The sequence below is a fragment of the Carassius carassius genome, chromosome 14 (assembly GCF_963082965.1).
Source record: "Carassius carassius chromosome 14, fCarCar2.1, whole genome shotgun sequence".
In the NCBI taxonomy this organism is placed as follows: domain Eukaryota; kingdom Metazoa; phylum Chordata; class Actinopteri; order Cypriniformes; family Cyprinidae; genus Carassius; species Carassius carassius.
The window spans coordinates 8,882,378-8,908,129 of NC_081768.1; the positions used below are offsets into that span (position 1 = coordinate 8,882,378).

Here is a 25,752-nt window from a genome sequence, read left to right on the forward strand (position 1 = left end):
CATATAAATGATTCTGTGTACATCCAGTGAGCTGTTTACCTCCGCAAATGGGTCACTGAGTCAGAGAAGTAGATAAGTTGAATGAATCATTCCATCAGTTTTATGAACCGGCAGGAATACTTTTTCATTTTTATTTGTAATTTATTTTAATGGAAGTTAGCATTTTAAGTGATAGTTGCGATGTGACTGAAGTAACAATAGATCTTCTGAGTAGTGAAACACATCGGAGGAAAACTCATTTTTGTTTCATTAAACTAATTTCATTTCTTTGGTTGTTGATTGGATGAAAGCAAATCTAAATGCAGGTCTGCAGTGCATTGTTAGAAATGGGGGGTGTTTATGCGAACTAATTGTTTTGAGAAATCCAGCATACGTCACCGGAGAAAAGTCAGTCTTTTTATTGGAAGAACGAGATTGATTAAACACATTTTAATTATTTTAAGGTCAAAACATATACAAAAACAACATATGCATGGAAGAATCACTATAGTAAGACCAAAAACGCATTTAGAATTAATATTATTATTATTTTTTTTTTTCAACATCACATTTTAGGAATGTTAGGTGTGTTGAACATTTTTATGGTGCTGTGTTTTGTCATTTTGGAGCCTGACAGTTTCATTCTTCATTTTGTTTGAATATATTGAAAATAGCAGCCAGGAAATGCTTCAGAAACTCGTCTGTGTTCTGCCAACAAAAAAAAGTTGTATAAGTTTGGAACAACATGAAGGTGAAAAAATGCTGAATTGTCATTTGCAAGAAATTAGCAAAGAGATGGGTGTCAGTGTACTGTCTTTCATTCTACATAACTGTATTTCTGCAATATTTCATGGTCAGTCTTTTCTGTTTTATGTTGATAACCACAATCATGTACTGAATTTCAATGTCCGTGTTCTCATTGCTCTGTTCCTGTTAGTTGTCAGCGGTCCCGGGTTATTCTTTGCAGCACTGTGACTACCTTCCAGAGCTATCTCGTCCCGTGTCCGGTCAGGTGGAGGAGGAGGCGGAGTCGGGACGAGTATCATGGAAGGATCTTGTGGACATGGACCTGCCCTCATTCCGGCCGGCCTTCTTGGTGCTTTGCCGTGTGCTGCTAAATGTTATTCACGAGTGCCTCAAACTGCGCCTTGAGCAAAGGCCTGCAGGGGAACCGTCCCTGCTCAGCATCAAGCAGGTCATTACTTGCATATACCTACATGTTGTATAAACAGTGCCGTTCTAACATTTGGGGCTCAAATTAATCAAAAGTGATAGTGAAGATATTTACGATGTTACAAGAGATTTCTATTTTAAATAAATTGCATATATATATATATATATATATTCCTCAAATAAAAACCGGTAGTCAAATAAACGCTGGGCCTCTGATAGTGGCCGGGGGCGTGGTCAACACGGACAAATAAAGGCCGGGGGGGAATTTGTGCAGCAGAGCCAGATAACGAACTTACACGCCCACTGCCGGAGCGTTTCTCGTTCTCGAGTCAAGAACCGGTTGCATCGGTTTTCGGATCACCAGTACTGAACCGAGAAGCGTTTCTGTTGGATGCGTCCGATTCGAGAACCGAGGAGCTGATGATACCGCGCATGCGTGATTCAGCGTGAAGCAGACTGACACAGAGCGCGTCTGAACCAAACTGGTTCTTTTGGTGATTGATTCTGTGCTAATGTTATGATCTCTGTCCACTGGACCGCTATCGCTTTTAATTTAAAACGGGTTATTTAAAACAATTACTTATCAAACAGATGGAATTAGAAATAAAGGCCTGCCTCTAATAAAAGCCTGCTTCAAATAAAAGCCTGTTACCTTCTGCAGTTCAGGTAAATAAAGGCCCCGGCTTTTATTTGAGGAATTACGGTATGTATAAAAACATTAAGCACCACAACTGTTTTCAACATTGATAATAAGACATGTTAAAATGATTTCTGAAGCACCATGTGACATTGAAGACTGGAGTAATGATGCTAAAAATTAATCTTTGCCATCATAGTAATGAACGTAGAAAATAAAATATTAAAATAGAAATCTCTAATTTTAAATTGCAATAATATTTCACAATACTATTTTTTTCATGTATTTTTTATATTTATATGTAGTTATATTTATTTTAGTTTTATTTATTATTCTTTGATGAAGCCAACATAAGAGTCTGTCATTATAGTTGCATCTTTTTTTTTTTTTTTTGTATGACTTAGATTTTTTTAGTGTAGTGTTTTTGTTATACATTTTACTTTCTTTATTCTGTTTTGAAATGTTATGCCTTATGAAGAAATTGTGTTTGGCTCTCGTCAAGACTCATAAACTCATAAAAGCTGTTCACACATTCAACATACATCAAAAATGGCTGACTTGTGAATTTGTGTGTGTTGTAGTTGGTGCGTGAGTGTAAAGAGGTTCTTAAAGGAGGTCTCCTGATGAAACAGTACTACCAGTTTATGCTACGAGGCGTCGTCACTGACCCCCAGGGTCTGCAGACCAACGCCAACATCGACGAGTTTGAGGAGGATCTGCACAAAATGCTAGAGGTGGGATTAGGACTGACTGGTGTTGTAATCTTATTCACAGGCTTTCTTGTTTAATTACATTTACATTCATGACCAAGAGATATTGACTCATTGAGGAAGTCAATCTTGCTACACTAAATTTCAATAAACAACCCTATATGACCCAGATTCTGCATGATGGTGTGAGTCTGATGTGTATGTAGTAATAAATATGCATGACTGCCTGTAATCATCACAAATGAGGATATTAGTGATAATGAGATGTTAATGGTACAGTTATTTCATTGTGAGTCACTCGATGGGAGTGGTTCTTTGTGTTTGATGGCTGTTAATCTTTACCAGAGATTTTTGCCCAGTTCTGCTTTTTGCATCATAAAATAAAAAATAAAAATAAATCTAAAAATAAGATTTATCCTTACACTGTTTCATTGTTGTAACAATAAAATCTCCATAATCATCGGGAAGAAGGAGGCGGGAACCGGCGGACAATCAAATAAAGACTTTAATAACAAAATAAACACAAAACAGCGCAACAGCCCCTCGCGGACAACTGTCGCGCACAAATAAAAAGCAAACACAAACTAAAACCCAGGCCTGGTCCTCTCTTGTCCTTCACTGTCGTCGCTCCAGTTTTATATCCTTCCATCTCCTCCGTGGGACTCGAGACTCGCTCTGTTCCCACGTCTCACGGCCCCGCCCCACTCGTCACAATTGTGTTTTAGAATTATCCAGCAAACATCAGCAGTGATCTTCAAGAGCTGCATTTAAAGAAAGTGATCAGACAATAAGTATTTTCTGTGTCTGTGCATGCAGGTGTACTTTGACTACATGCGCAGCTGGATCCAGATGTTACAGCAGCTGCCTCAAGCCTCCCACAGCCTGAAGAACCTGCTGGAGGAGGAGTGGAATTTCACCAAAGTCATCACTCCATACATCCGGGGAGGAGAAGCCCAGTCTGGGAAACTCTTTTGGTTAGTCTTTAGTCTTTTACTCTGTGCCCTAGCGGTTTCATTTGTACCATAGAAAAGCATTATGAAGGTATTTTTTAACTGATGAAAAAAAAAAAAAAAAATGGTTAGAATTACATATCAAAGTACAATGCACAAAAAGCATCACTACTGGTTTGTCTTTTCTAGTGATATTGCTGGCATGCTGCTAAAATCCACTGGAGACTTTCTGGATGCAGGTCTTCAGAAGAGTGGCAATGAGTTCTGGGAGTGTGCGGATGACAGCACTGCCTCCGATGAAATCAGGTGTGTCTGAGACAACAGTTAATGAGTAATAAACACAGTGCTAGACTTATCAAAGCCTGTGGAACATGTGTTCAATGCTATGTCATCAGATCGGTCTTATTCATTCTAGCCAAAATGTTTGTTTATCTAAAACTGTAGAACAGTTAGGGATATAGAGAGAATAGAATGAGATTAGAATCCAATTCTGTTTGGTGCCGTTAATGTCAAACACAAATGTAGGTCTAATATCTATCTGAAAATATTCATTTTAGTCTGCAAAGAAACATTTAATTGATCAAAAGTGACAGTAAAGAGTTTTTTTGTGTTCCAAATGGTCTATTAAAAAATGCTGTTCTTTTTAATCTATGTATTCATCAAAGAATCCTAAAAAAAAGGATCACGGATACCACAATGTTATGCAAAATATCTGATTTCAACACTGATAATACTAAGAAATTGTTTCTTGAGCACCAACTTGAATATTAGAATGATTTCTGAAGAATAACTATTCACTATTCTATTGTAATATTTTTAACACTTTCTAAAAAGCTTACTGACTGATTAAATTTTTTAAGCATTTACCCTTTATCCCTGTTTTTTCTTTCCCTGCAGACGTTCGGTGATTGAGACGAGTCGCTCGCTCAAAGAGCTCTTCCACGAAGCCAGGGAGAGAGCATCTAAAGCATTAGGCTTTGCCAAGATGCTGCGCAAGGTGAGTTCACTTGGCACTATGTTTGCACTGTGGTGTGTCACTGTGATGGACAATTTTAACATTCTTCTTAACTTCTATTCAGGATCTTGAGATTGCTGCAGAATTCAGGTTAACCAGTGGAGTTCCCGCTCTCCTCCAAGCACTGAAGTCCAAGGATTATGTCAAAGTATTAAGACGTTCCTCTATATTAATGATAGTCTGCTATAGATAGATGCTCTACATGTGCTTAATAACTTTTGTCATTGTGTGTCCCTTTTCTTAGGTCCAAATCCCAGGACTGGAGGAGCTCCAGGTGTTCGTCCCTTGTGATCTGATGGAGCAGCGGCTAGTCATCTTACAGCTGTTGAATGCAGCAGCTGGAAAGGACTGCTCGAAAGAACCAGACGAGATCCCAGAAGATGAGGCCTATCTGCTCATTAGCAAACATGGAGTTGGGGACTCGAGCACCGATGGTGCCTGGACCGAGTGGGATGGCACTGTGCTCAAACTAGTACCTCAGATGGAGACTGTGGACACATTACGGGCCATGAAGGTATGAAGCTAGGCGTGTGGTCTTCTCAGTTTATCTATTCAGTGCTGTTAGTGCACAGAAATGAGTCACTTCCTCAAAAAGTTGTTCTTTACATATCAAAAGTCTGGAGTGTTTAAGATTATGTATTTTACATTTTTCTCATAAAGGCTGTATTTATTTGATCAAAAATAGAGTAAAACGGTAATATTTTGGAATATTACAATTTAAATAGTATTAAAATGAAAGTTTATTTTAATAATACAATAATATTACGATTTAAATTAATTTTTATTTAAGCCATTACTCCAGACTTCATCACATGATCCTTCAGAAATGATTTCTCATCTATATTTAATCTATATTGAATATATCTTTTGGGTAAGATTTCAAAAATAAATTAATGACTTTTTTCTTTGAAAGGACTCATTACCTTAATCAGATGTGACAATAAAATCAAAAATATTAAGCAGCAAAAACTGTGTACATCACTGATAATAATAACCATTATTAAAAATTGAGCACCAGTAATAATTGATAACTTAAAACCAAGTTATCATTATAATGATATGAATGAATTATAATGATTTCTGGAGGATCCTGTGAGACTGGTGTAATAGCTGCTGAAAATTCAGCTTTGCCATCACTGTTATAAATTCAATTTTAAAACTATTCAATAGAAAACATTTTTTTTTCATATTGTATTTAGTTTATATTGCACATTTTATTATTCTGTCTCTGAAGAAAAAAGTATGTTTTAAAATTTTTAGGTTTAGGATTTTAGGATCTCAGTCTACAAGTTACCCATTCATTAAAGCTTCTAATATGTCATATATGTTTCCTAGGTGGACAATCTGTTGCTGGTTGTGATGCAGTCGGCCCACCTGGTGACACAACGGAAAGCCTTCCAGCAGTCCATGGAAGAACTTCTCACCCTCAGCCGAGAGCAGACATCCAGCCAACAGCTCATTGTTTCCGCCCTGGAGCAGCTCAAGGTGATGCAAACTAAACCTAAAAAATATATATTTTGTGGTACCAGTTTCTGACATATCAGCTGATGTGTACTTGTTTTCTGACTGTCACTGGAGTTTGTGGAGAACCACTTTCAAATCACATCAAGCTTGGGTTTCAATCTGTGTCACTCAACCCTGATGTAGCATACAGATGGAGTAGATGAAGTTCAGTCTTCACTCATTAAAAATACGCATGGAAATCCCGGGTTTAAGGAACGCAGAGACTTTCGGTTTTGCTCCATAGACATACAGTTACATTATGTGATGATATGAAAACATATAAATGGCACATCAGCAAACCGGATGTTTGCAAAGCAATTTTGGTTTGAGCTGCTATTTAAAAAAAACATTTTTTATCCTTTCAGAATGAAGCTCTCCAACTGTGCATCAAGATCAACACCGCGATCGACCGTGTGGATTACATGTTCACCTCAGAGTTTGAGGCTGAGGTGGAGGAGACAGAGAAAGCCACACTACAGCAGTATTACAGAGAGGCCATGATCCAGGGCTACAACTTTGCATTTGAGGTCCGAACCTGACAGGATTCTGTGTATATGAATGCTTCACAGCACCTTAAAGTCACCATGAAATCAAAATTGCACCAGAATTAGCCAACAGCAATCCAATTCTGCAATCTGATCACTTCCCAATGGACAAAATTAAGTTCTGCCCTACATTTAACTATATGTGACCCTGGACCACAAAACCAGTTAGCAGCATCTGAAAGCTGAATAAATGAGCTTTGCATTGATGTGTAGTTTATTAGTATCTGATAATATTTAGCTGAGATACAACTATTTGAAAATCTGGAATCTGAGGATGCAAAAAAATCTAAATACTGAGAAAATCGCCTTTGAAGTTGTCCAAATTAATTCTTAGCAATGCATATCACTATTCTAAAATTTAGTTTTGATATATTTATGGTATTTTTATTTATCTGCCTCATTTTTTAGGCAGTGTGCAGATGTTCCTTGTTTACTTTCAAGCTAACATCACAGAACTAAAGAAGTTCAAAGGGGAAAAAAACATGTTAAGGATACAGTGTCAAGTCTGAAGGCGGCAAACGCATAAGGATTGTTCGTGAGTTTATCAGTTCAGCATATGTTTTTTGCTTTCCTGCAGTATCATAAAGAGGTTGTGAGGCTGATGTCTGGAGAGTTCAGGCGGCGGATAGGGGAGCGTTACATCGCTTTTGCACGCAAGTGGATGAACTTTGTCCTCACGAAGTGTGAAAGCGGAAGAGGCACTCGTCCAAGGTGAGTAGGCTCTGTTCCAAAACAAAGAGGGTGTTATGCAGTCTATGTCCTACAAAGGCAGCTATTTTCTAGGGCATCTTAACTTTAAAACATGAAAAAGTAATGATTTGAAATGCCCCACTTATGCACTTACATTCATGCACTTGTCAAGGAACGTTATCCCCTCTCAGTTGATTATAAAAAGACTTTGCTTCAATACAGAACAGTGTTCGAATAAGCATTAGAAAACATAGTACAAACACAAGTTTTGAGTAAATGTATTTTTTTTTTATTATTATTGATGCTATGTCTTCATCTTAGATAGAATGCTTCTTAGACTTGTTTCAGTGCATTACAGGATTGCATTTTCTGTAAAGGATGCATGCAGTGCTAAAAAAGTTTTCTGGGGACTATGCATTTTCATGCTGCCTACATTTTGAAGCAGGATTGTATCTGTGTTGCCTCAAAATGCCGTCTCTTTAGGAAGCTCTTCGGGTCTTTGGAGCAGAGCAAGTGTTTCATCCTACAGAGATGCTAATGTTCAAAGAAAACATTTCTAGCTTCTTTCCCAATAAACGATATTAGCACCTTGTTCTTTTAACAAGCTTTCACATTTTTACATTTTTATTTAATCTTTAGGTGGGCGACGCAAGGCTTTGATTTCCTTCAAGCGATTGAGGCTGCGTTTATATCAGCCTTGCCAGAAGATGACTTTCTGGTGAGATTTCCATGCCCTGTTGTTTTAATATCTGTTTTGCAATTGCAATTGAGTTTATAGTTGTTAATCTTGTGTCTTATAGAGTTTGCAAGCTCTGATGAATGAATGTATAGGGCATGTTATCGGTAAACCGCACAGTCCAGTCAGTAGTATGTACTTTGGTAAGTGCTCTCTTTCTCTGCGGTGTTAAAGTTCTCTGTTTATGCTCTTAGCTTATGCAATTTACATAGTTTTAAATATTTGATTAATTTAAAACAATTAACTGAAACAATTAACTGAAAATTGCTTTTCACAAAAATAATTTTTTAAGGCAATTGGTAAGGGTTTAACAGTAAATTAATAAAATTCTAAATCTTCCATCAGCCCCACGAAACAGCCCTCGACCTGTCAAAGTTCCCCGTTGCCACAGCGATCCTCCAAACCCATACCTCTTTATCCCTGCATCTCATTCTGAGGCTTTCAGGTAAGTCATGTCCTGGGTCTTCACCAGTAGCACATCTTCGTGCCATTATAATACTTCTGCAAATGTACATCTTATGCATGCCCTCGTGTTCTGTTTAAACTGGAGGAGGGTTTAATTAAGAGATTTATTCTGCTTTTAATGCTGTAGTTTTATATTAGTGCTTTAACCACTATCTGTGCTGCAACATAGAGCTTCATACCGGGTGTGTGTTGTGTTTTGTGTTTGAATGCTGACATTTAGAACATGTAAAGCTGTGCCTTATTTAACAAACACTTTCACACATGCACCCATCATCCAAATCAGAATGCTGAGGCCGTCAGTCTGTTTTTCCACCACAGCTCTCGGAGTCTCCCGTGTGATCTACGCCCCCAGTTGTGTCCCCCAGGTCCCCGTCCCGCCCCTCCATTACCCCCAGGGGAACACAGCCATGCCACCAAATCCAAATCTGGCGGCGTGCCAAATGACACCAGGTAGTCAGGACCACCCATTCTCAACCCCAGACGGAGCTCTGCAACATTTTCAACATGCTAAGCATTGCATCCTTGTTAGAACAGCATTTCTCATAGGGTTTGAGTGAATTGGCAAAAATTTTAAATGTATTCTAAATGTTTTATGCCAACAAGAGGATGATGGGTACCGGAAAACTTGGAATAGGCAGCTCTTTCAGTAAAAAGTAAAATGTTCTGTTTTCTCACCCATGAGTAAAATATGCATTTTCTGAGTAATGCTGTTTTTACACAGGATGTTGTGAAATTAAAGGGGTCATATCATCAGGAATTAAATTTCCTTGAACTACTGAGAGGTGCCCTAAAAAAACATATTGCCACAACCTTTATATCAACAGCTCATTACAAAAATATATATTTTTGAAACTGCAAAAATAACTTTCTGAAATACTTTTTGCATTTCCTGTGTCTGAAAGCAAAGATATTAATAATGGCCAGTTATATTTAAGTGTCAGCAATGCTTTGAAAAATGTGTGAATGTTCGCTAAACCTTTTGCAATATGTAGCGGGATGATTATTGTTAACTTAAACCCATAAAAAACATTTACTGTATTTAATTTAAATACAGTAAGGATTAGCTGAAATAAATGTTATAAAATGTATCATTTTAATTTAGGTTAACTTGAACTAAAACTGCAATAAAAATAAAGAAACTATATAGGCATTACAAAATAATAAAAATTACAATTATTTTTTACACACACAGAAAAAAAAATTGAAAATGGGAAATATAAAAATAAAAACAAATTCAAAATACCAATAAAAACTACAATAGTACTAAAGAAAACCCTGGATGTAGCACCTACTGCTCTGCATATACTTAAAGGATTCCAATATCAAAGGGGACATCGGATCCCCATTTTCCACAAGTTGGTATGATTCTTTTGTGACTCTCTATGAGGTCTTCATGAAATGTCTGAAGAATACTTTGGTTAAAATTCCTCACTGGTTGAGTAAAACTAAACACTTTTCACCTTGTCAAAAACCAGTTCACAGCAAGCCATTTTGGTGCATGTCTCTTTAAATGATAATGAGTTACTCCTCACCCCGCCCCTCTCTGCTGGTTTTTGTGTATTTGGTGGGGCGTTACTATAAAAAAACATCATGTGTCCTCATTGGATCTCATGTTGGCAGAAAATTAAGAATGTTTACATCCAATTACAAAACACCTATATAGTTTACAAGACGTTGTTACTAAAGCTGCTCAAACACAGAGAAAATAGATTTTTAGGGTGGTTGTGTTCACACTGCTTGGACACATTTATCTGCATGAGGCAGCACAAATGACATTAGACACAAAACTGCAGCTCTTGTGTAAGTGCAGAAAAATACACTGATGCTGTATTTCATTTCACAAGGAAATGGGGCATAAAAGACTTGGCAGTAAATTAACTGTTAAATTCAATTCAGTGTCAGGAAGAGGGTGAACATAGTTATTAACAACTGAATTATTACACAAAAACATTATTTAAAATAATAAGAAAATATTTCAAATAATAAAAAAAAGAAAAGAGTATGATGTGACCTCTTTAAGTGTAAACCATTAAGTACAGTACATGAAAGTGATGTAGTGCTCCTTCTCAAACTCCTTGCCAGCTAGTTTGGATATATAATCAGCCCACAACAATGGTCTTGAGTACACATTGCTGTGCACTTCAATACTGTATGAGCCCTTAGCAAATGATTTGCTTGAATGATAAATGTGTTTGGTGAACTGTGATCTTTCCAACTTTCATAGTGTCCACTGTCCAGTGCTTCCGTATTAATAGCTTCTGCTGAGGCATGCATTAGCATGCATCATTGGCTTAAAATGTGCCGCTGCCATCAGAGACATCACTGTAACAAAAATACACGTTGATCTAAGTACATAAAGATCTCAAAGTCCTGTTTAAGGATCAGCTCACATCTACCACTACATGGGATTGTTCATTAGTAAATAAAAATGTATGATCCTAATCAGTAGTGATATATTTGATATAACTCCCAAAATCCATTGTGCCACTCAACACATTCTCCTTATTATGACAGCAAGAAAAGAATGAGGTTGCATGTTACAGTGATTCTACCACAGTTAGGCACAACATCACGTGGAGAGGCTAATCTCCCTTAACTGTGGTAAAATCACTGTAATGCATGAGTGCCTTGTTGCTTGCAGTAATAATCAGAATAAACAATTCATATATGTGACCCTGGACCACAAAACCAGTCTTAAGTCGCTGGGGTATATTTGTAGTAATAGGCCAAAAATCTTTTTCAAAATTATCGATTTTTCTTTTATACCAAAAATCATTAGGATTTTAAGTAAAGCTCATGTTCCATGAAGATATTTTGTAAATTTCGTACCGTAAATATATAAAAACCTAATATTTGATTAGTAATTATACATTGATTTTTTTTTTGTTGCACAGATTCCAGATATTCAAAGAGTTGTATCTCTGCCAAGTATTGTCCAATCCTAACAAACCATACATCAAAGGAAAGCTTATTAATTCAGCTTATTAATTTTTTAAAAGTCAATTTTGAGAAATTGACCCTTATGAACGGTTTTGTGGTCCAGGGTCACATATAGGATGTCAAGCAATATTAATAGCTTAAAGAGTAGTTGACAGATAACTTGTTCATTAACTTTTATCAGAAGCAGGGGTCATTGTATATGGTTTGAAAGAGCTTATTGTAATTATTAACACTGCTGTGCTTGAATAGAGCTAGCTTCATTATGTGTTGCGTTGTGAAGCATACTCATCATATCTAACATGTTTCATTTTACTTACTGCATGTAGTGTGTCTCAACCTGTTTGTCTGAATGAAGGTGGTGACTGTATGTAATATTTGACTCTCTTCTGCCACACAGGGTCTCTAGTGTCCATGAGAACGACCGTCTGTCATCTGTGCCGGCGGAGCTGCAGTTTAAATCCCTCAGTCGCCACTCCAGCCCGACAGAGGACAGGGAAGGTATTGATGCATTACTTGACCTAGAGAGTATGTTTAATAAAAAAATGACACTTTGCACTAAGTTTTCTCTTGTATTTCCAGAGCCCTCGTATCCTAAAGCAGACCCCAACATTACCGCCCGTCGCAGCTGGGAGCTCCGCAACTTCATCAGCCAGTCAAAAGGTAAAATAAATGATGCTCAAAATGCAGCTTTGCCATCACAGGAATACATTAGTTTATACATTTATATTGTAATATATTTATCAATATTACAGTTTTTACTGTAGTTTTGATAATATTTTTGCCTTGACAATAAAAACATTTAAAAAATTCACACCAACCCCAAACATTCAAACTGTAGTGTATATTTTAACTAAAACATTTAATTAGGGCTGGACGATTCATCGAAAAGTAATCAAAATTCAGAACCTCTAACCGACGTAATTTTCCCATGTCGGTTATTTCGGTTCAACACATAAATAGTCATGGCGCACGAGCGGTGAGCCTTGCGTCTTCACTAACCTTTGTCAGTTGTATTTGTTTTATGGTTTGGAAATTCAAACGATTAGATAATTGGATGTGTATTATGATATCGAGCTACCATGTTCGCGCAGCTGCACTGTGGCACAAACACTCATATAAACAGTAGCTGTGAAGATTGCACGCACAGAGGAACGCAGAAACTAATTGTCAGCGCTGTCCTGAGATTTTTCACTAAAGTAGCTTAGAATCTCAAAACTTATTATAGCATATTTTTCTACTTTTGAAGGAACTAGGCTAATTACAATAATATAGAGACGGTATGACTAATTTACACACGCAATCATTCGTACTGGTGCTGTGCAACCCTCTACATTGCGAGTAAATCACTGGCTTTTGTAAGCCATTGGCTAATAAGTTCTTAGATTTTACTCGCCTGTGTGTGTGTGTGTGTTCAAGGCTATTATAAGATTAGCACGTTTTTACTCGCTGAGCACCGACTAAGCGCTTCAGAGTTCTTTCTCCATCAAGCGATCTGTACTTTTCAGTTCATCTCAATGGATGCAGAGCGCATCTGTATTTGACGCTCTGTAAACTCTGTGTGAAGGCTCTCGACTCTCCGTCGCTTTACTGATAGCGCTGTTTCTCACACATGCAAAGAGAGAGAGAGCGAGGGTCTTACCACGCTGAATCGACGCGCTACATCTGAACTATATTCTTTATCTTCTCCTGTCAAAATAATGGAGGTCATTTAGAATTATTCAACTTTTTCGAACAAGCAGAAGATATGCCGGTTTCTCCGGTAGTGGGCGGAGCTAACGCGCAAATGGCAATTTTATTGGCTGACCCTCAACTATTACCATCCCTGTTTTGATTTCAGCAAATCAGTTCGACCAAACCCAGACAACGTGATTAATATTCATGAACCTAGCAGCTCATCAATCCATAGTGCATTCATTGTAATTGTTAGTATGGTAATAGAATTAGTAGTAGTATTATCTTTTAATAATAATTAATATGATATATTACCTTTTTTTTTTTTTTTTACAGAAACCCTCAATGACCAAAAATATCTTAAGAATCACCACCAGTCTTAAGTTCAGTTAACATGACAAATATGCATTCATTTATGGTTACCAAGTTTTAGTTCTTCTAATCACTTAAGTTCTATCATTTAATAGTGCTTAATACCAAAATATAATGGTTGACTGACTGAATAAGAAGCTAAGATTTAAGAAGCTGTGCCATTTTACAAAGATAAGCTGATTAGAATATATATATATATTTACGTGTGTGTGTGTGTGTGTGTGTGTGTGTGTAAAATAGTATATCAGTCTGGCGAGTAAACAAAAAATTTTACTAGCCAATGGCGATTATATTGCCAAACTAATTTATCTTTATCTTATCTTTATTTATCTCTTACACCAAGCAATAATCTTTAAGAAATGTTACGAACATAGATAAAATAACTGCTGATAGTGAGCTATGATGTCAGATCGCTCTTTCAATAGGGAAAAATATCTCACCATATTTACAGTACAAACCTTGTCACTGAACTATGAGGGCAAAAAAACAAAACAGAAACAAAATAATCGTTCATTAATCGTAATCGAGGTAAAATGTTCAATTAATCGAGGTTTTGATTTTAGGCCATAATCGTCCAGCCCTAATTTTAATACATGAAATTTACCACACTAAGACTTCAAGGACTGGTTTTGAATTGATCCACTTAAATTGCTTTATTTTTTTTACTGATTGCTGCTTAAAAAGCATTTTTATTTTAATGTATGATTTATTATTAGAATTTATTCTGAAGATTTGCAGGATCGTCTATCATTTTTTACATTTTAAAATTGTCCTGCAGACACTGCAGCTCGTCAGAGCCCTATGGAGGCTGTGCGGCGCTCTGTACGCATCTTTGATGACAAGCACTATGCGTTCATGAGACAGAGAAACATCATCGGACAGGTCTGCAACACCCCCAAATCCTACGACAATGTCATGCACGTGGGTCTGCGCAAGGTCACATTCAAATGGCAGAGAGGCAACAAAATAGGTCAGTGGTCATCACTATGTGCACATTACATTGTAGAGGCCTTTATTGTTAAATTTTCATAACACTTTTTCTCTTTGTTGACAGGCGAAGGGCAGTATGGAAAGGTTTACACATGCATCAATGTGGACACTGGAGAACTGATGGCCATGAAGGAGGTACGTGCTTGAGACTGTATTTATATTAATTTCATATAAATAAAGCACTATAAGCACTTCAATAAATGTAACTGAATTTGCTTTCAGATTCGCTTTCAGCCCAATGACCACAAAACTATAAAGGAAACGGCGGATGAGCTGAAGATCTTTGAAGGAATAAAACATCCCAACCTTGTCCGCTACTTTGGTGTTGAGTTGCACAGGGTATAAAGTTTGTCTGTTTGTTTTTATGTGAAGGTCTGCTTGTCTCTTCTGTACTTTTATTTTTCATTGTTTTTCGTTCGCTCTTGCAGGAAGAGATGTATATCTTTATGGAGTACTGTGATGAAGGGACCCTGGAGGAAGTGTCCAGACTGGGTCTGCAGGAGCACGTCATCCGCCTCTACAGCAAGCAGATCACGACGGCAATCAACGTGCTCCATGAACACGGCATTGTACACCGCGACATTAAAGGTGTTCATTTATCGTTTCCAGATTTTCATTTTCTCAGTTACTTATTCTTCATCGTAAAAATAGATGCCTTTCTGAGATGCAGATGTACCAAATGACTTTTTCATAATTAGCTAGTTAATGGAATGTCTCTAATTGCATCACTATTAATTGTTGTTCTTTAACTTCCCAGGAGCCAATATCTTCCTCACGTCGTCGGGCTTGATAAAGCTAGGGGACTTCGGCTGCTCGGTGAAGCTGAAGAACAACGCTCAGACGATGCCTGGAGAGGTGAACAGCACACTGGGAACAGCAGGTGAGAGACTTAAAGGTGTAGTTCCCAGGTTTCGACACCAGAGGGCAGGTCAGAGTTTTTGAACATAGTGGGTATGTGTTCTAAAGCCACACCTGGCATACCGAAACACTGTCTTTACTGTATATCTCTAAAGACATGTTCTTTTTGTTGTAAAACTCTGAAGTATGCTGGAGGTCTAGACTGTTTTCTTATCACCAGTGCGGTCAAAGATGAAACACTAAAGCGTATCATGGTTTGTTTAAATGGTATCATCATATCTCATGATAAAGGGTCACTGGGCGAGCTGAAATGCTTCCTGGAAGACTTGAAGAGTATGAAAAGCTTCACACTGTCACTTAAAGTTTCATTACAGTTTTAGTATTTATTTTTTGTTATATTTTCAGTTTTTTTTTTAATTTTAGTTGTTTTTCTCATTTTTATTAGTTTTATTATTATTTATTTTTTTATCTAGCTGTATTTCAGTTTTAGTTACTTCTATTACTACTTCAAATACTATTTTACTTATTTTAAGTTAGTCACCATTGTTTTTTAAAAGTTTTTTTTAATATAATATTTATACTTTCAATTAATGAAAACTATCTTACAACAATAACAATAACAACACCTCATCACAGGTTGTATCAATAAATATAAAGAATTTTGAACAAATGGAAGCATTTTGAAATTTAAAACAAGTTTGTGTTTAACTAATACTTTCAAAAATAGTTTGCTTAAATTAAATATTAATATTAGATGAGAGATGTTGCCTTGGTATCTAATTGAAATAAGATTAAGTATGGTTAAAATACTACATCTGAAATAAATAAAAGCTACATTAAAAATTAAATATTAAAATTATAAAAGCACACAAATTGACTGAAACAAACTAAAAGTAAAACGAAAAATATTAAAATAAAAGCTAATTAAAAACTCTAATACCATAATAGTATATGAATAGCAATAAAATAACACTAACTGGCTTATGTAGCATTGTGGTAATTATCAGAAAATACATTGTTTTCACTCTTTTCTAGCGTACATGGCTCCTGAGGTCATCACAAGAGCAAAGGGTGAAGGTCATGGCCGTGCTGCTGATATCTGGAGCCTGGGTTGTGTTCTTATAGAAATGGTCACTGGAAAGGTAAAAACCTGCATATTTTATGCCTGAGCTTGGTTCTTTATTTATGCATCTGCCAGCTTTCCTCAAACTGGTTTGAAGATGGCTATCTGTTGTGAAAACATGTCCACTCTGCGTTCCTATAACACCAAATCAAAAGGAATTTTCTGGGCTTGTCTACACGTGTCTAAACTACCATACTGTTACTGCTGGATAGGGCTTCCTGAAATCTAATTAATCAGATTTAGACCAATTACAACAAAACAAGATTCAGGTATCCACCAGTTTTAAAGTTTATTGTTTTTGTAGTACCATCATTTAGTGACTTTTTTTAGCATGTAAAAAATCATGTTACTTGAAGTAACTCTTTGAGAATGTTCTATCCTGTTTGTTAATTCAGAGACCATGGCACGAATATGAGCATAACTTCCAGATTATGTATAAAGTGGGAATGGGCCACAAACCACCCATTCCTGAAAAGCTGAGCACTGAGGGAAAGGACTTCCTGGACCACTGCCTGGAGAGTGAACCGAAGCGGCGCTGGACCGCTAGCGCCCTATTGGACCACCCCTTTGTCAAGGTATGAACTCCTCCTCGCCCACACAGCTAGTTATTTCCTTCAGCTCATTCATAGGGTGACACACATACGAAAGGGATGAGGTGCTGGTTTCCGGTGCCAAATTTCCAATCTGTTATGCAAATTAGATCAAACCAGCACTTCTATTACATCCACAAACATGTTACACACTTGAAAAAATGTGAAAGCAGACGCTGACGCAACTAAATTTTCACTTTGAACCATAAACAAACAATCAATGATTTAATTTAGTGATGCAGCAAAATTTGGCAACAAAATATGGACAAAAACTTGGGTGGCAATATTGATTTCATATTATTACCGAACATTAATTTGAATTCTGTTTTCAGGTGATGCATGAACAAAACTTCACAAAAAATGTTTTGTTGTGTACCTACCATCCAATAATCACGATAAGCTCTGTGCTCAGTTTCTTTACTATTAAACAAAGTCTTATCTTTAAAATTGGGGTCAATTTTCTAACAAAATTGATTTTGATTATCTTTGATGTCTTAACAGGTTGAATAAATCTCTCAAAAAAGTTTATATGAGTTTATATTTAAACAACCATTTGGAGTTAATTTAAAATGCTGATATAAAAACTTGACTTGTGTGCAATTTAATTGCTTATAATTTGTATTTGTTTGTTGATTATCAAATAAAGCTGCTCTAATTGATTATTAAATAAACTATAAAAGTTTTTTTTCGGGGGCTAAATAGAAATTAGAATTTTGGTTTAGGTAAAAAATGAATTTCAGTGCATCACTAATTACAGAGGGGTGAGCATCTCATGCTGTCAGCTGATTGGCTGCTTGGATGAGGTTGATGGAAACAGCACTAACCCATCTATTGTTTGTCTTTTCAATTGCAGGTCTGCACAGATGAAGAGTGACAGGAAAAGATGTGTATTCTGTTAATGTTTACATAAATGCTAGCACTACTTCACACCGCATGAGGGAGGAGGGAGGAAAAACAGATGCGCTCTGCTTGATACACCCCTCGCGACGTTAAAAGCGGGGCAAGTCTTACATGTACAGTAGCATGGGATGAAATGTGTGAGTGCGTTATGTACATACTGTAAGAATAGGGTTAGGGTTTGTCTTTGTACAAAGCATATTGTAAAGCTGAAATTTACCAGCCACTTTGTTAATGATTGAGTCACAGGGAATACATGTTAGGAGACTTTAATTCAAGAGACGTTCTCCGCACAAAGCATCAGAGAATGGGAGATGGAGGGAGTTTGGCATTGACTGACTGTATGTACAATTTCAATGAGTTTTGGGGCTGAAAGTCACAGTAGAGAAGGTTTTAATTTTCTTTTTTTTTTTGTTAAAATGGTAGTTTTGTTTGCCTTGCTGCAGAGCCCACTGTTAAAAAGTCATATTTAAACCTATAAGTAGTTGTGCTGCGTTGGCTCTGCCTTGTGCTGGCCAATGGCGTGCCTTTACCATTTGGGTGTACAAGAGCATAATCAACCAATGAGAGGGAAGAGGCCAGTCTGACTCCGCCTTTCTGCTGCTGCACTCAAACGGGTGGACAAACATGCTCTTACACAAGCGTCAACTGCTGGTTCTCTGCTCCTCCAACAGTGTTTGCAATATTTAAAAAAAGAATATTAATAAACAGACCGTTTTTTAAAATGGCCTACTTGTCTTTCCAAAAAACAAAAAAACAAAAGCCTTAACATGATGTAAATCAAAACAGAGAAGCCTTTTAAATTATTCAAATGACTCTTTCTGAAAACTTCATGTGGCAACTTCCTCGAATTTCATTCATGAAGGTGGTTTCACTTGGGTAATGCCAGTTCCTGTCGTGAAAATGCCCTCATAACTGTACAAAAGCATGATCTCGTTGCCCTGGTGGGTGACAGTCTTTCAGTTGTTGTTCATTTGCATCTCTTTATTTCCGTAGTTGGAACTCTTGTCAATCTCAGTCTGTCCGATCATCCAGCGGATACCAACTGACACTGAAAATAAAAGTGAAAATGTATCAGTTACAGCACAACAGCCAGTCACATTAGCATGCTTCATAGCTAAACTAGGGCTACAAGCACTCAGGTTCATAATATCATTCATTAGATTAGTGGTTCTCAACCAAGGTTGCCAGGGAAAAGAGGCTGAGAACCACTGCATTTCAATCATAATACAAACAGGGTTCCCAAGTGCAAGGAAAACCTAGAAATACCAGGGAATTTAAAACGGAGAAGTCAGGGAGCTTTGTGACTGTGAAATTTGTGAATGCTTGAACACTATGGATCTAGTCATACTTAGCTAATGTCCACTAGAAATTAGTTTTATAGTTAGTTTTTAATCCTGTGCTCACATGCTATGATATTTCAGGGCACTTTAAATGCATTAAATTGTCATTCATTCATGCACTTATGAACTGACCAGCATGCAGTAAATCCGGATAGAAATGGTTGATATACTTACTGCTCTAGCACCTAATTGGTCTCCTTATATATTTTTAGAAAAAACAGATTGGAGGAAAATAGCAGCAGTATAAAATTCCTTTGTTGCTTGATGACAAAAAAAAAATCATCTGCTGCAATTTTAGTATTTTGTTATTCGTTACACCAGCTTAAATTCTAATCAATATGAAAATACCACCCCGTGTCCTTGTATTTATCCCAAGTACCTGCTAGACAGAAGGCGGATGTACAGATGACAGTGAAGGTGGATCCTGATAGCAGCAACTGCAGCAGTAACATGCAGAGAGGGTAGACCAGCAAACAAACCCAGAAGAGCCAGTTCAGCAGAGCCCAAGGTCGAAGTGGAGGGCTTGTACTAGGACCCGGAAAACGCCCTGTCTGTCTGTAATGCTCTTGGAATTCATCCTGTGTGAGATGAGATAGCACAACAAAAATTACTCGATGCCCACATTTGTCCACTATAATATGCTAATACTAACTAAAAGGCTCATACCAGCACCAGTGTTGTTCTTGTTAGCTACAACTAAAACTATTTAAATGTTTTCATTAACTGAAATAAAATGTTACAAGAAAAAAAAATGTGTTCGTTGCCAGCTAATTTTCTCATTTTTGTTTAAAGGAATAGTTCACCAAAAAATGAAAATTCTGTCAGTACTCACCCTAAATGTGAGAGCTTTCTGACCTTGCTTAGACAGCAATTGAACTACCAGATTCAAGGCCCAGAAAGGTAGTAAGGACATCGTTAACATAGTCCATGTGACATCAGTGGTTCAACTGATTTTTAAATAATTAATTTTTAATGATGTCCTTACTACCTTTCTGGGCCTTGAGCCTGGTAGTTCCACTGCGGTCTATGCAGGGTCAGAAAGCTCTCACATTTAGGGTTTCGAAGGTCTTTCGGGTATGGAACGACATGAGGGTAATTAATGATGTTTTATTTTTGGGTTAACTATCCCTTTAATAATAATAAAACTGAGTACTCCGTAATAAAGCTGAAATTAAAATCAAGCTAAATAGAAATATGGAAATGGATATAAACATAAAAGCCAATTCAAAATATTGATACATGCTATAATACTATACTGAAACAACACTGACCAGTACAAGAACACCTCCACCTAATGCAGGTAGTGCACTTACTTTTTCCTGATAGAGCTTGTAAAGCCAGGCCACACATTCAGACTCATCCTCTGGGACTTTGTCCAGAGGAATTCGCCTAATAAACAGACAAAGAAATCCATGACGGTTTATCTTGATGTTGTTCTTGAACTACCAATGTATTCATATAGTGAGTCATTAAACTAAAACATTTACAAATGATTATGGAGACTGCATATTGAACATTGTTTTAGCAGGAGACATTATCACAAACTATTTAAACAACAGGCTATTAAATATTGCACAAGAGCAATGTGAAGAAAATTCTTTCATTCCTACCTCACGTATAAATCAGCATGGTACTTTTTCCTGTTGAGCACCCCTAGTAAACTTGGAATTTTGTTGTTCCTGAAATTAAGTGTAGAATCGTACACAGCAGTAGCTACAGAGGACACACAATCTTTAGAGGCTACATCGGCCAAAAATACATTTTCTTTCATTTAAATGTAAATTGAAAAGATATCAACAGACTGATTAACCTTAACTCATTGAAAGAGCCATCAATGTCGCTATGGGTTCATAATTACTTAAAGGCAAAGAAGCTCTTACCCGTTCCCCTGAGGTTCTGGACCGTGACACAAAAGCCCTTGGTCCGAGGTAGAAGGTGGAACTTGAGTTTGGGCAGACCTTTCTTCTCTGCCACCTCCATACTAGTCTTGTGCTTCTTTTCTGTGAATCGTGTGCCCTCACAGTGCAACAGGAACTATAGATGCATCATAAAATTGATCATCAACCACAGGAGGAGACAGAAAAGCTCAAATAAAAAAAAGCTAAAAATATAGAGTCATTTTTAAGGGAATAGTTCATCCAAAAATGGACCCTTCTATATTTTTTAGTTCCACAGAATAAAAAATAACAGCACTGGACCATGAGTGTCAGTAAATGATAATAGAATTTTCATTTTTGTGTGAACAGATTAAATATTCCTTTAACTAACTGTGTGTTTAAAATCTGAAATCTAGTTAAAATGACCAGAATGAGATTTCACAAATATACCCAAAAGTTTTCTGGGTAATCCCGAAGGTTGCGCAGGCTTTGCACTACAGTCTTGCGATCCTCTTCCCATTTCCTTTTGCAGAAGACGATCTCTAGGAAGTACCACATCCAGCCAATCACAGGAACATAGGAAAGCTCCTTTTTTGCCAACACCTTTGAGCTCTAAAAGCAAATCACATGGCAGTCTAATAGTGTATTTGCATCATGAAACTTTGAATCTTAAAAATTAGTATTAATACAAATTAAAAATCATTTAGAATCACACACTTGTTATGATGTGGGAAAGTATTTATATATCAAGCATATCAAGATGCTGATAAGACAGCCAGTTTATTGCACGGGTGTGCCTTAGGCTGGCCAAAATAAAAGGTCACTCTAAAATGTGCAGTTGTACTATATTTGGGGGACCGGGGGATGGGGGTGTCTGAAAACCAGTCAGTATCTGGTGTAACCACCATTTGCCTTACGCAGTGCAACACATCTCCTTCACATAGAGTTGATCAGGTTGTTGATTGTGGCCTGTGGAATGTTGGTCCACTCCTCTTCAATGGCTGTGTGAAGTTGCTGGATATTGGCAGGAACTGGAACACACTGTTGTATATGCCAATCAAGAGCATCCGAAACATGCTCAATGGGTGACATGTCCGGTGAGTATGCTGGCCATGCAAGAACTGGGATGTTTTCAGTTTCCAGGAATTTTGTACAGATCCTTGTAACATGGGGCCATGCATTATCATGCTGCAACATGAGGTGATGGTCGTGGATGAATGGCACAACAATGGGCCTCAGGATCTCGTCACAGTATCTCTGTGCATTCAAAATGCCATCAATAAAATGCATGTGTGTTTATTGTCTTTAACCCCACTGCCACCATGGGCCACTCGATCCACAACGTTGACATCAGCAAACCACTCACCCACACAACGACATACAGTACACGCTGTCTGCCATCTGCCCTGAACAGTGAAAACCGGGATTCATCCGTAAAGAGAACACCTCTCCAAAGTGCCAGACGCCATGTAATGTGAGCATTTGCTGAACTGCAGTCAGGTCGAGACCCCGATGAGGATGTCGAGCATGCAGATGAGCTTCCCTGAGACTGTTTCTGACAGTTTGTGCAGAAATTATTTGCTTATGCAAACCGATTGTTGCAGCAGCTGTCCAGGTGTCTGGACTCAGTTGATTTTGGAGGTGAAGATGCTGGATGTGGAGGCCCTGGGCTGGTGTGGTTACATGTGGTCTACGGTTGTGAGACCGGTTGGATGTACTGACAAATTCTCTGAAATGCCTTTGGAGACAGCTTATGGTAGAGAAATGAACATTCAATTCACAGGCAACAGCTTTGGTGGACATTCCGGCGATCAGTAAGCCAACTGCACGCTCCCGCAAAACTTGCAACATCTGTGGCATTGTGCTGTGTTATATATCTGCACATTTTAGAGTGGCCTTTTATTGTGGCCAGACTAAGGCACACCTGTGCAATAATCATGCTGTCTAATCACCATCTTGATATGCCACACCTGTGACATGGATGGACTATCTCGGCAAAGGAGAAGTGCTCACTAACACAGATTTAGACAGCCTTTTCTGTACATAGAAAAAGTCTTAGACCTTTGAGTTCAGCTCATGAAAAATGGGGGCAAAAACAAAAGTGTTGCATTTATAATATAGTTAAGTATATATATATATATATATATATATATATATATATATATAAAATCTGTATTTTTGACTTACTCCTAAAACGCCAAATCTCTCACAGAAGGTCCAGCCGGTCATAAAATCAATCTCAAAGTTATGATTTAGGACAACAATGGCATTCTCTTTGCCATAAAGTTTATAACTTTCTGGAGCTGTGTAAAGTGTGCATTCTGTCCCGGACCACCACTCCAATAATGCCACCAATTCTGAACAAACAGAGAACAAATACATACTGAATTGTGATGCATATATTCATAATGCATTTACATATTCATGAATGTGTAATAGTCCAATAAGTTCATCATCTTTGTATGTAAATAGATATCAGAACAATTTGCAATATTCAAAAATACCAACTTCCTGTTTTGTTAGCCTCAGCGGACACTGAGGTTTTCAAACAGGAAATAATGGCTTGAGTTTTTGTGTACCCTACAAAACAATTGTGGTACAATGCAATCTGTCTTAAACAGGTGAGACATGATAATCATGATCTCCATGTCCGTGACAAATATTTTTGACCTCTTTTTAATTTGTTACTATTATTATGAGATTTTGGTGCTTCATGCAATACTTATTTTTTGATGAAGACAAAAATAAGCACGGAACTTGTTGCATCATGGGTGCTTATATCAGTATCTTTCTTTGGAAGATGTGAGCTCACATGTGACAGCTTGCAGGACTTACGACTAGAAATGGAATAACCCAATCTGCAGTTGATCTTCCGTGCAAGCTGCTTGTTAATGGGCCACAGTGGTAGAGTACAAAGCTGCAGCAGGTTGATAATGAGCCCACTGACCAGGAACACATAACAGATAATGAGATGGCACAGCAACTGAGTTTTCAGCACTTGAAGAATTCCCATCCTTATCATACACTCTTGATGTCCCTGTCTCCGCTAAATCCTCTGAGAAAAAAAGAGAAATATAAATAACTTTGGCAACTTTATCATATTAATCAGAAGATCATGAATAAAGATGCAAACACCTCCTAAAATATGTTGCACCTGTAAAAAAAACCTGTATTCGAAAAATGAAAATCTACGTGAGCAAATAATCAAAGAGCATGGATGCAACAAAGAGGAATAACATTCAGGTTTTTTTTTTCTTTTTCATTCCTTGTTTCCACATCAACCTACTTGAATGTTGTGGAATTTTTTTTAATTATTACATTTTATACATTGTGGTTTTACAAACTTCCAAATTTCCCAAAAGCTCTTTTTGTGATTCTGAATAGCTCACCTAAAAATGTCATTATTTATTCTCCATGCTGCTGATGTTTTTTTTTTTCAGGAAACAAAAAACAAGAAATTTTGAAGAGTCTTTAGGTTCATATTTACTTTTAAACACCAAAACAAAAGAGCATCATGAAAGTCTGACTCAAGAACCTGTGAGACTGGATCATTAAGCCAATAAGTACAAGCCTTAATTTTAATGTTTTTTCTTCTGCTTAAAAACCAAACCTCAAGATATATATTTATATATAATTTTTCCTTTTATTTGTTTTTTATTTTTGAGTTCAAGTAAAATGATAACATCTTGTGAATGTAATAGTTTCTGTAAAGAGCTAGAAAACGTCTTTGTGAGGAATGTGCAACTTTCAATAGTACATAGTTCATTTAAGAGCAATGTTTGTACACCTCTATTGCCTTAACTGGAAGTCATCTTCACCTCCCTCTTTTCAAATTTGGATTATGGACATGATTTCTGTCATACAAATGAAAAGACTCTGATTTCTGAGGTCGAACTCCATTGAAAAGTTTTCTGCTGTCTGGGGATCATTTCTCTGATATTTAGACAAACCAGCAGCCAAACCAATGTCTAATGTTTCCTATGTGGGTTGAGTTTTACATAATCTTCGGGCATTTTTAATGATTGACTGTTTTGTAGCTTTTTACTTTGGTACCTTTAGTTATTGAACCTGTATTTATTATTGTATGCATTATAATATGTCTATTTTTATTATTTTTGTTTTTATTTACATTTTACATTGTATTTCTTTCTTTCATTTTTCTTTGTGAGTGCGTGTGAAGTCTGAGACAACTTTGTTTGTTTGTTCTGTTTACTCTGGATAAAATCTTAAAATATGTTTATGTTGCTGTGTGTCTACTGTCCGTTTTGGCATATGCACATTCAGTCTGAGGGTGCAATGTTGTCTGCATACTCTGCTCATATGACTAGGAATGAACCAGATTATTTCTAGGTTGTTAAAATGTAAAGTCTATTTGCATTAGATTAGAGGGTTCAGATTCATCCCAGTTACTCAAATGTTTTGCATCAGTTCTCTGAATAGAGTCTTTCACTTATTTGACTCAAGTTCTCATGTTTAGCAAGTACCTGGCAACAAGTGATTTTTGTAGCATTGCAAGTGAGTCATTGAATCATTCAATGAGTTTGTTAAAAACACTAAGCTGATTGAAACATAAGAACATTTTCTATAATAAGAACTTCATATAATTAAGACAATACTATACAAATAAATGATTCCTTTTTTATGAACGAGATGCCTCATTTATTTGATATATACTGTAGATTGCTCCA

At 37.0% G+C, this 25,752-nt stretch overlaps 2 protein-coding genes across 7 annotated transcripts in view; one reads left to right on the top strand and one right to left on the bottom strand.

Moving 5' to 3' along the window:
• Positions 1–18,565, top strand: part of map3k4 (mitogen-activated protein kinase kinase kinase 4) — a 38,023-nt gene extending 19,458 nt beyond the window's left edge. For 2 of the 3 annotated variants that reach the window (XM_059565939.1, XM_059565940.1), the window contains exons 4-27: positions 917–1,174; positions 2,371–2,523; positions 3,316–3,473; positions 3,639–3,755; positions 4,347–4,446; positions 4,529–4,612; positions 4,709–4,978; positions 5,800–5,949; positions 6,333–6,494; positions 7,090–7,223; positions 7,842–7,920; positions 8,003–8,081; positions 8,284–8,383; positions 8,722–8,853; positions 11,741–11,841; positions 11,923–12,003; positions 14,165–14,356; positions 14,441–14,511; positions 14,599–14,715; positions 14,805–14,964; positions 15,134–15,256; positions 16,270–16,376; positions 16,753–16,932; positions 17,801–18,565. In XM_059565939.1, coding sequence (XP_059421922.1) covers positions 917–1,174; positions 2,371–2,523; positions 3,316–3,473; positions 3,639–3,755; positions 4,347–4,446; positions 4,529–4,612; positions 4,709–4,978; positions 5,800–5,949; positions 6,333–6,494; positions 7,090–7,223; positions 7,842–7,920; positions 8,003–8,081; positions 8,284–8,383; positions 8,722–8,853; positions 11,741–11,841; positions 11,923–12,003; positions 14,165–14,356; positions 14,441–14,511; positions 14,599–14,715; positions 14,805–14,964; positions 15,134–15,256; positions 16,270–16,376; positions 16,753–16,932; positions 17,801–17,821 — 3,129 coding nt within the window. In that variant the 3' untranslated portion in view covers positions 17,822–18,565. The remainder of the gene's footprint in view (positions 1–916; positions 1,175–2,370; positions 2,524–3,315; positions 3,474–3,638; positions 3,756–4,346; positions 4,447–4,528; positions 4,613–4,708; positions 4,979–5,799; positions 5,950–6,332; positions 6,495–7,089; positions 7,224–7,841; positions 7,921–8,002; positions 8,082–8,283; positions 8,384–8,721; positions 8,854–11,740; positions 11,842–11,922; positions 12,004–14,164; positions 14,357–14,440; positions 14,512–14,598; positions 14,716–14,804; positions 14,965–15,133; positions 15,257–16,269; positions 16,377–16,752; positions 16,933–17,800) is intronic. The other variant, XM_059565941.1, reaches the window with a different exon arrangement.
• Positions 17,160–24,517, bottom strand: LOC132156881 (1-acyl-sn-glycerol-3-phosphate acyltransferase delta-like). Of its 4 annotated transcripts, none has more exons than XM_059565944.1 (9): positions 23,900–24,517; positions 23,252–23,421; positions 21,515–21,676; positions 21,068–21,221; positions 20,798–20,900; positions 20,501–20,576; positions 19,567–19,765; positions 19,362–19,381; positions 17,160–18,895 (listed from the first exon to the last, which is right to left on the bottom strand). In XM_059565944.1, the coding sequence occupies exons 1-9, from the start codon at positions 24,084–24,086 to the stop codon at positions 18,872–18,874; spliced, it is 1,095 nt and encodes a 364-aa protein (XP_059421927.1). In that variant the 5' UTR covers positions 24,087–24,517; the 3' UTR covers positions 17,160–18,871. The 4 variants fall into 4 exon arrangements, with proteins under 4 accessions (XP_059421927.1, XP_059421926.1, XP_059421928.1 ...); XM_059565943.1 differs by having other exon boundaries at positions 19,362–19,384; XM_059565945.1 differs by lacking the exon at positions 19,362–19,381 and having other exon boundaries at positions 19,667–19,765.
• Between the last annotated feature and the right edge of the window lie 1,235 nt (positions 24,518–25,752).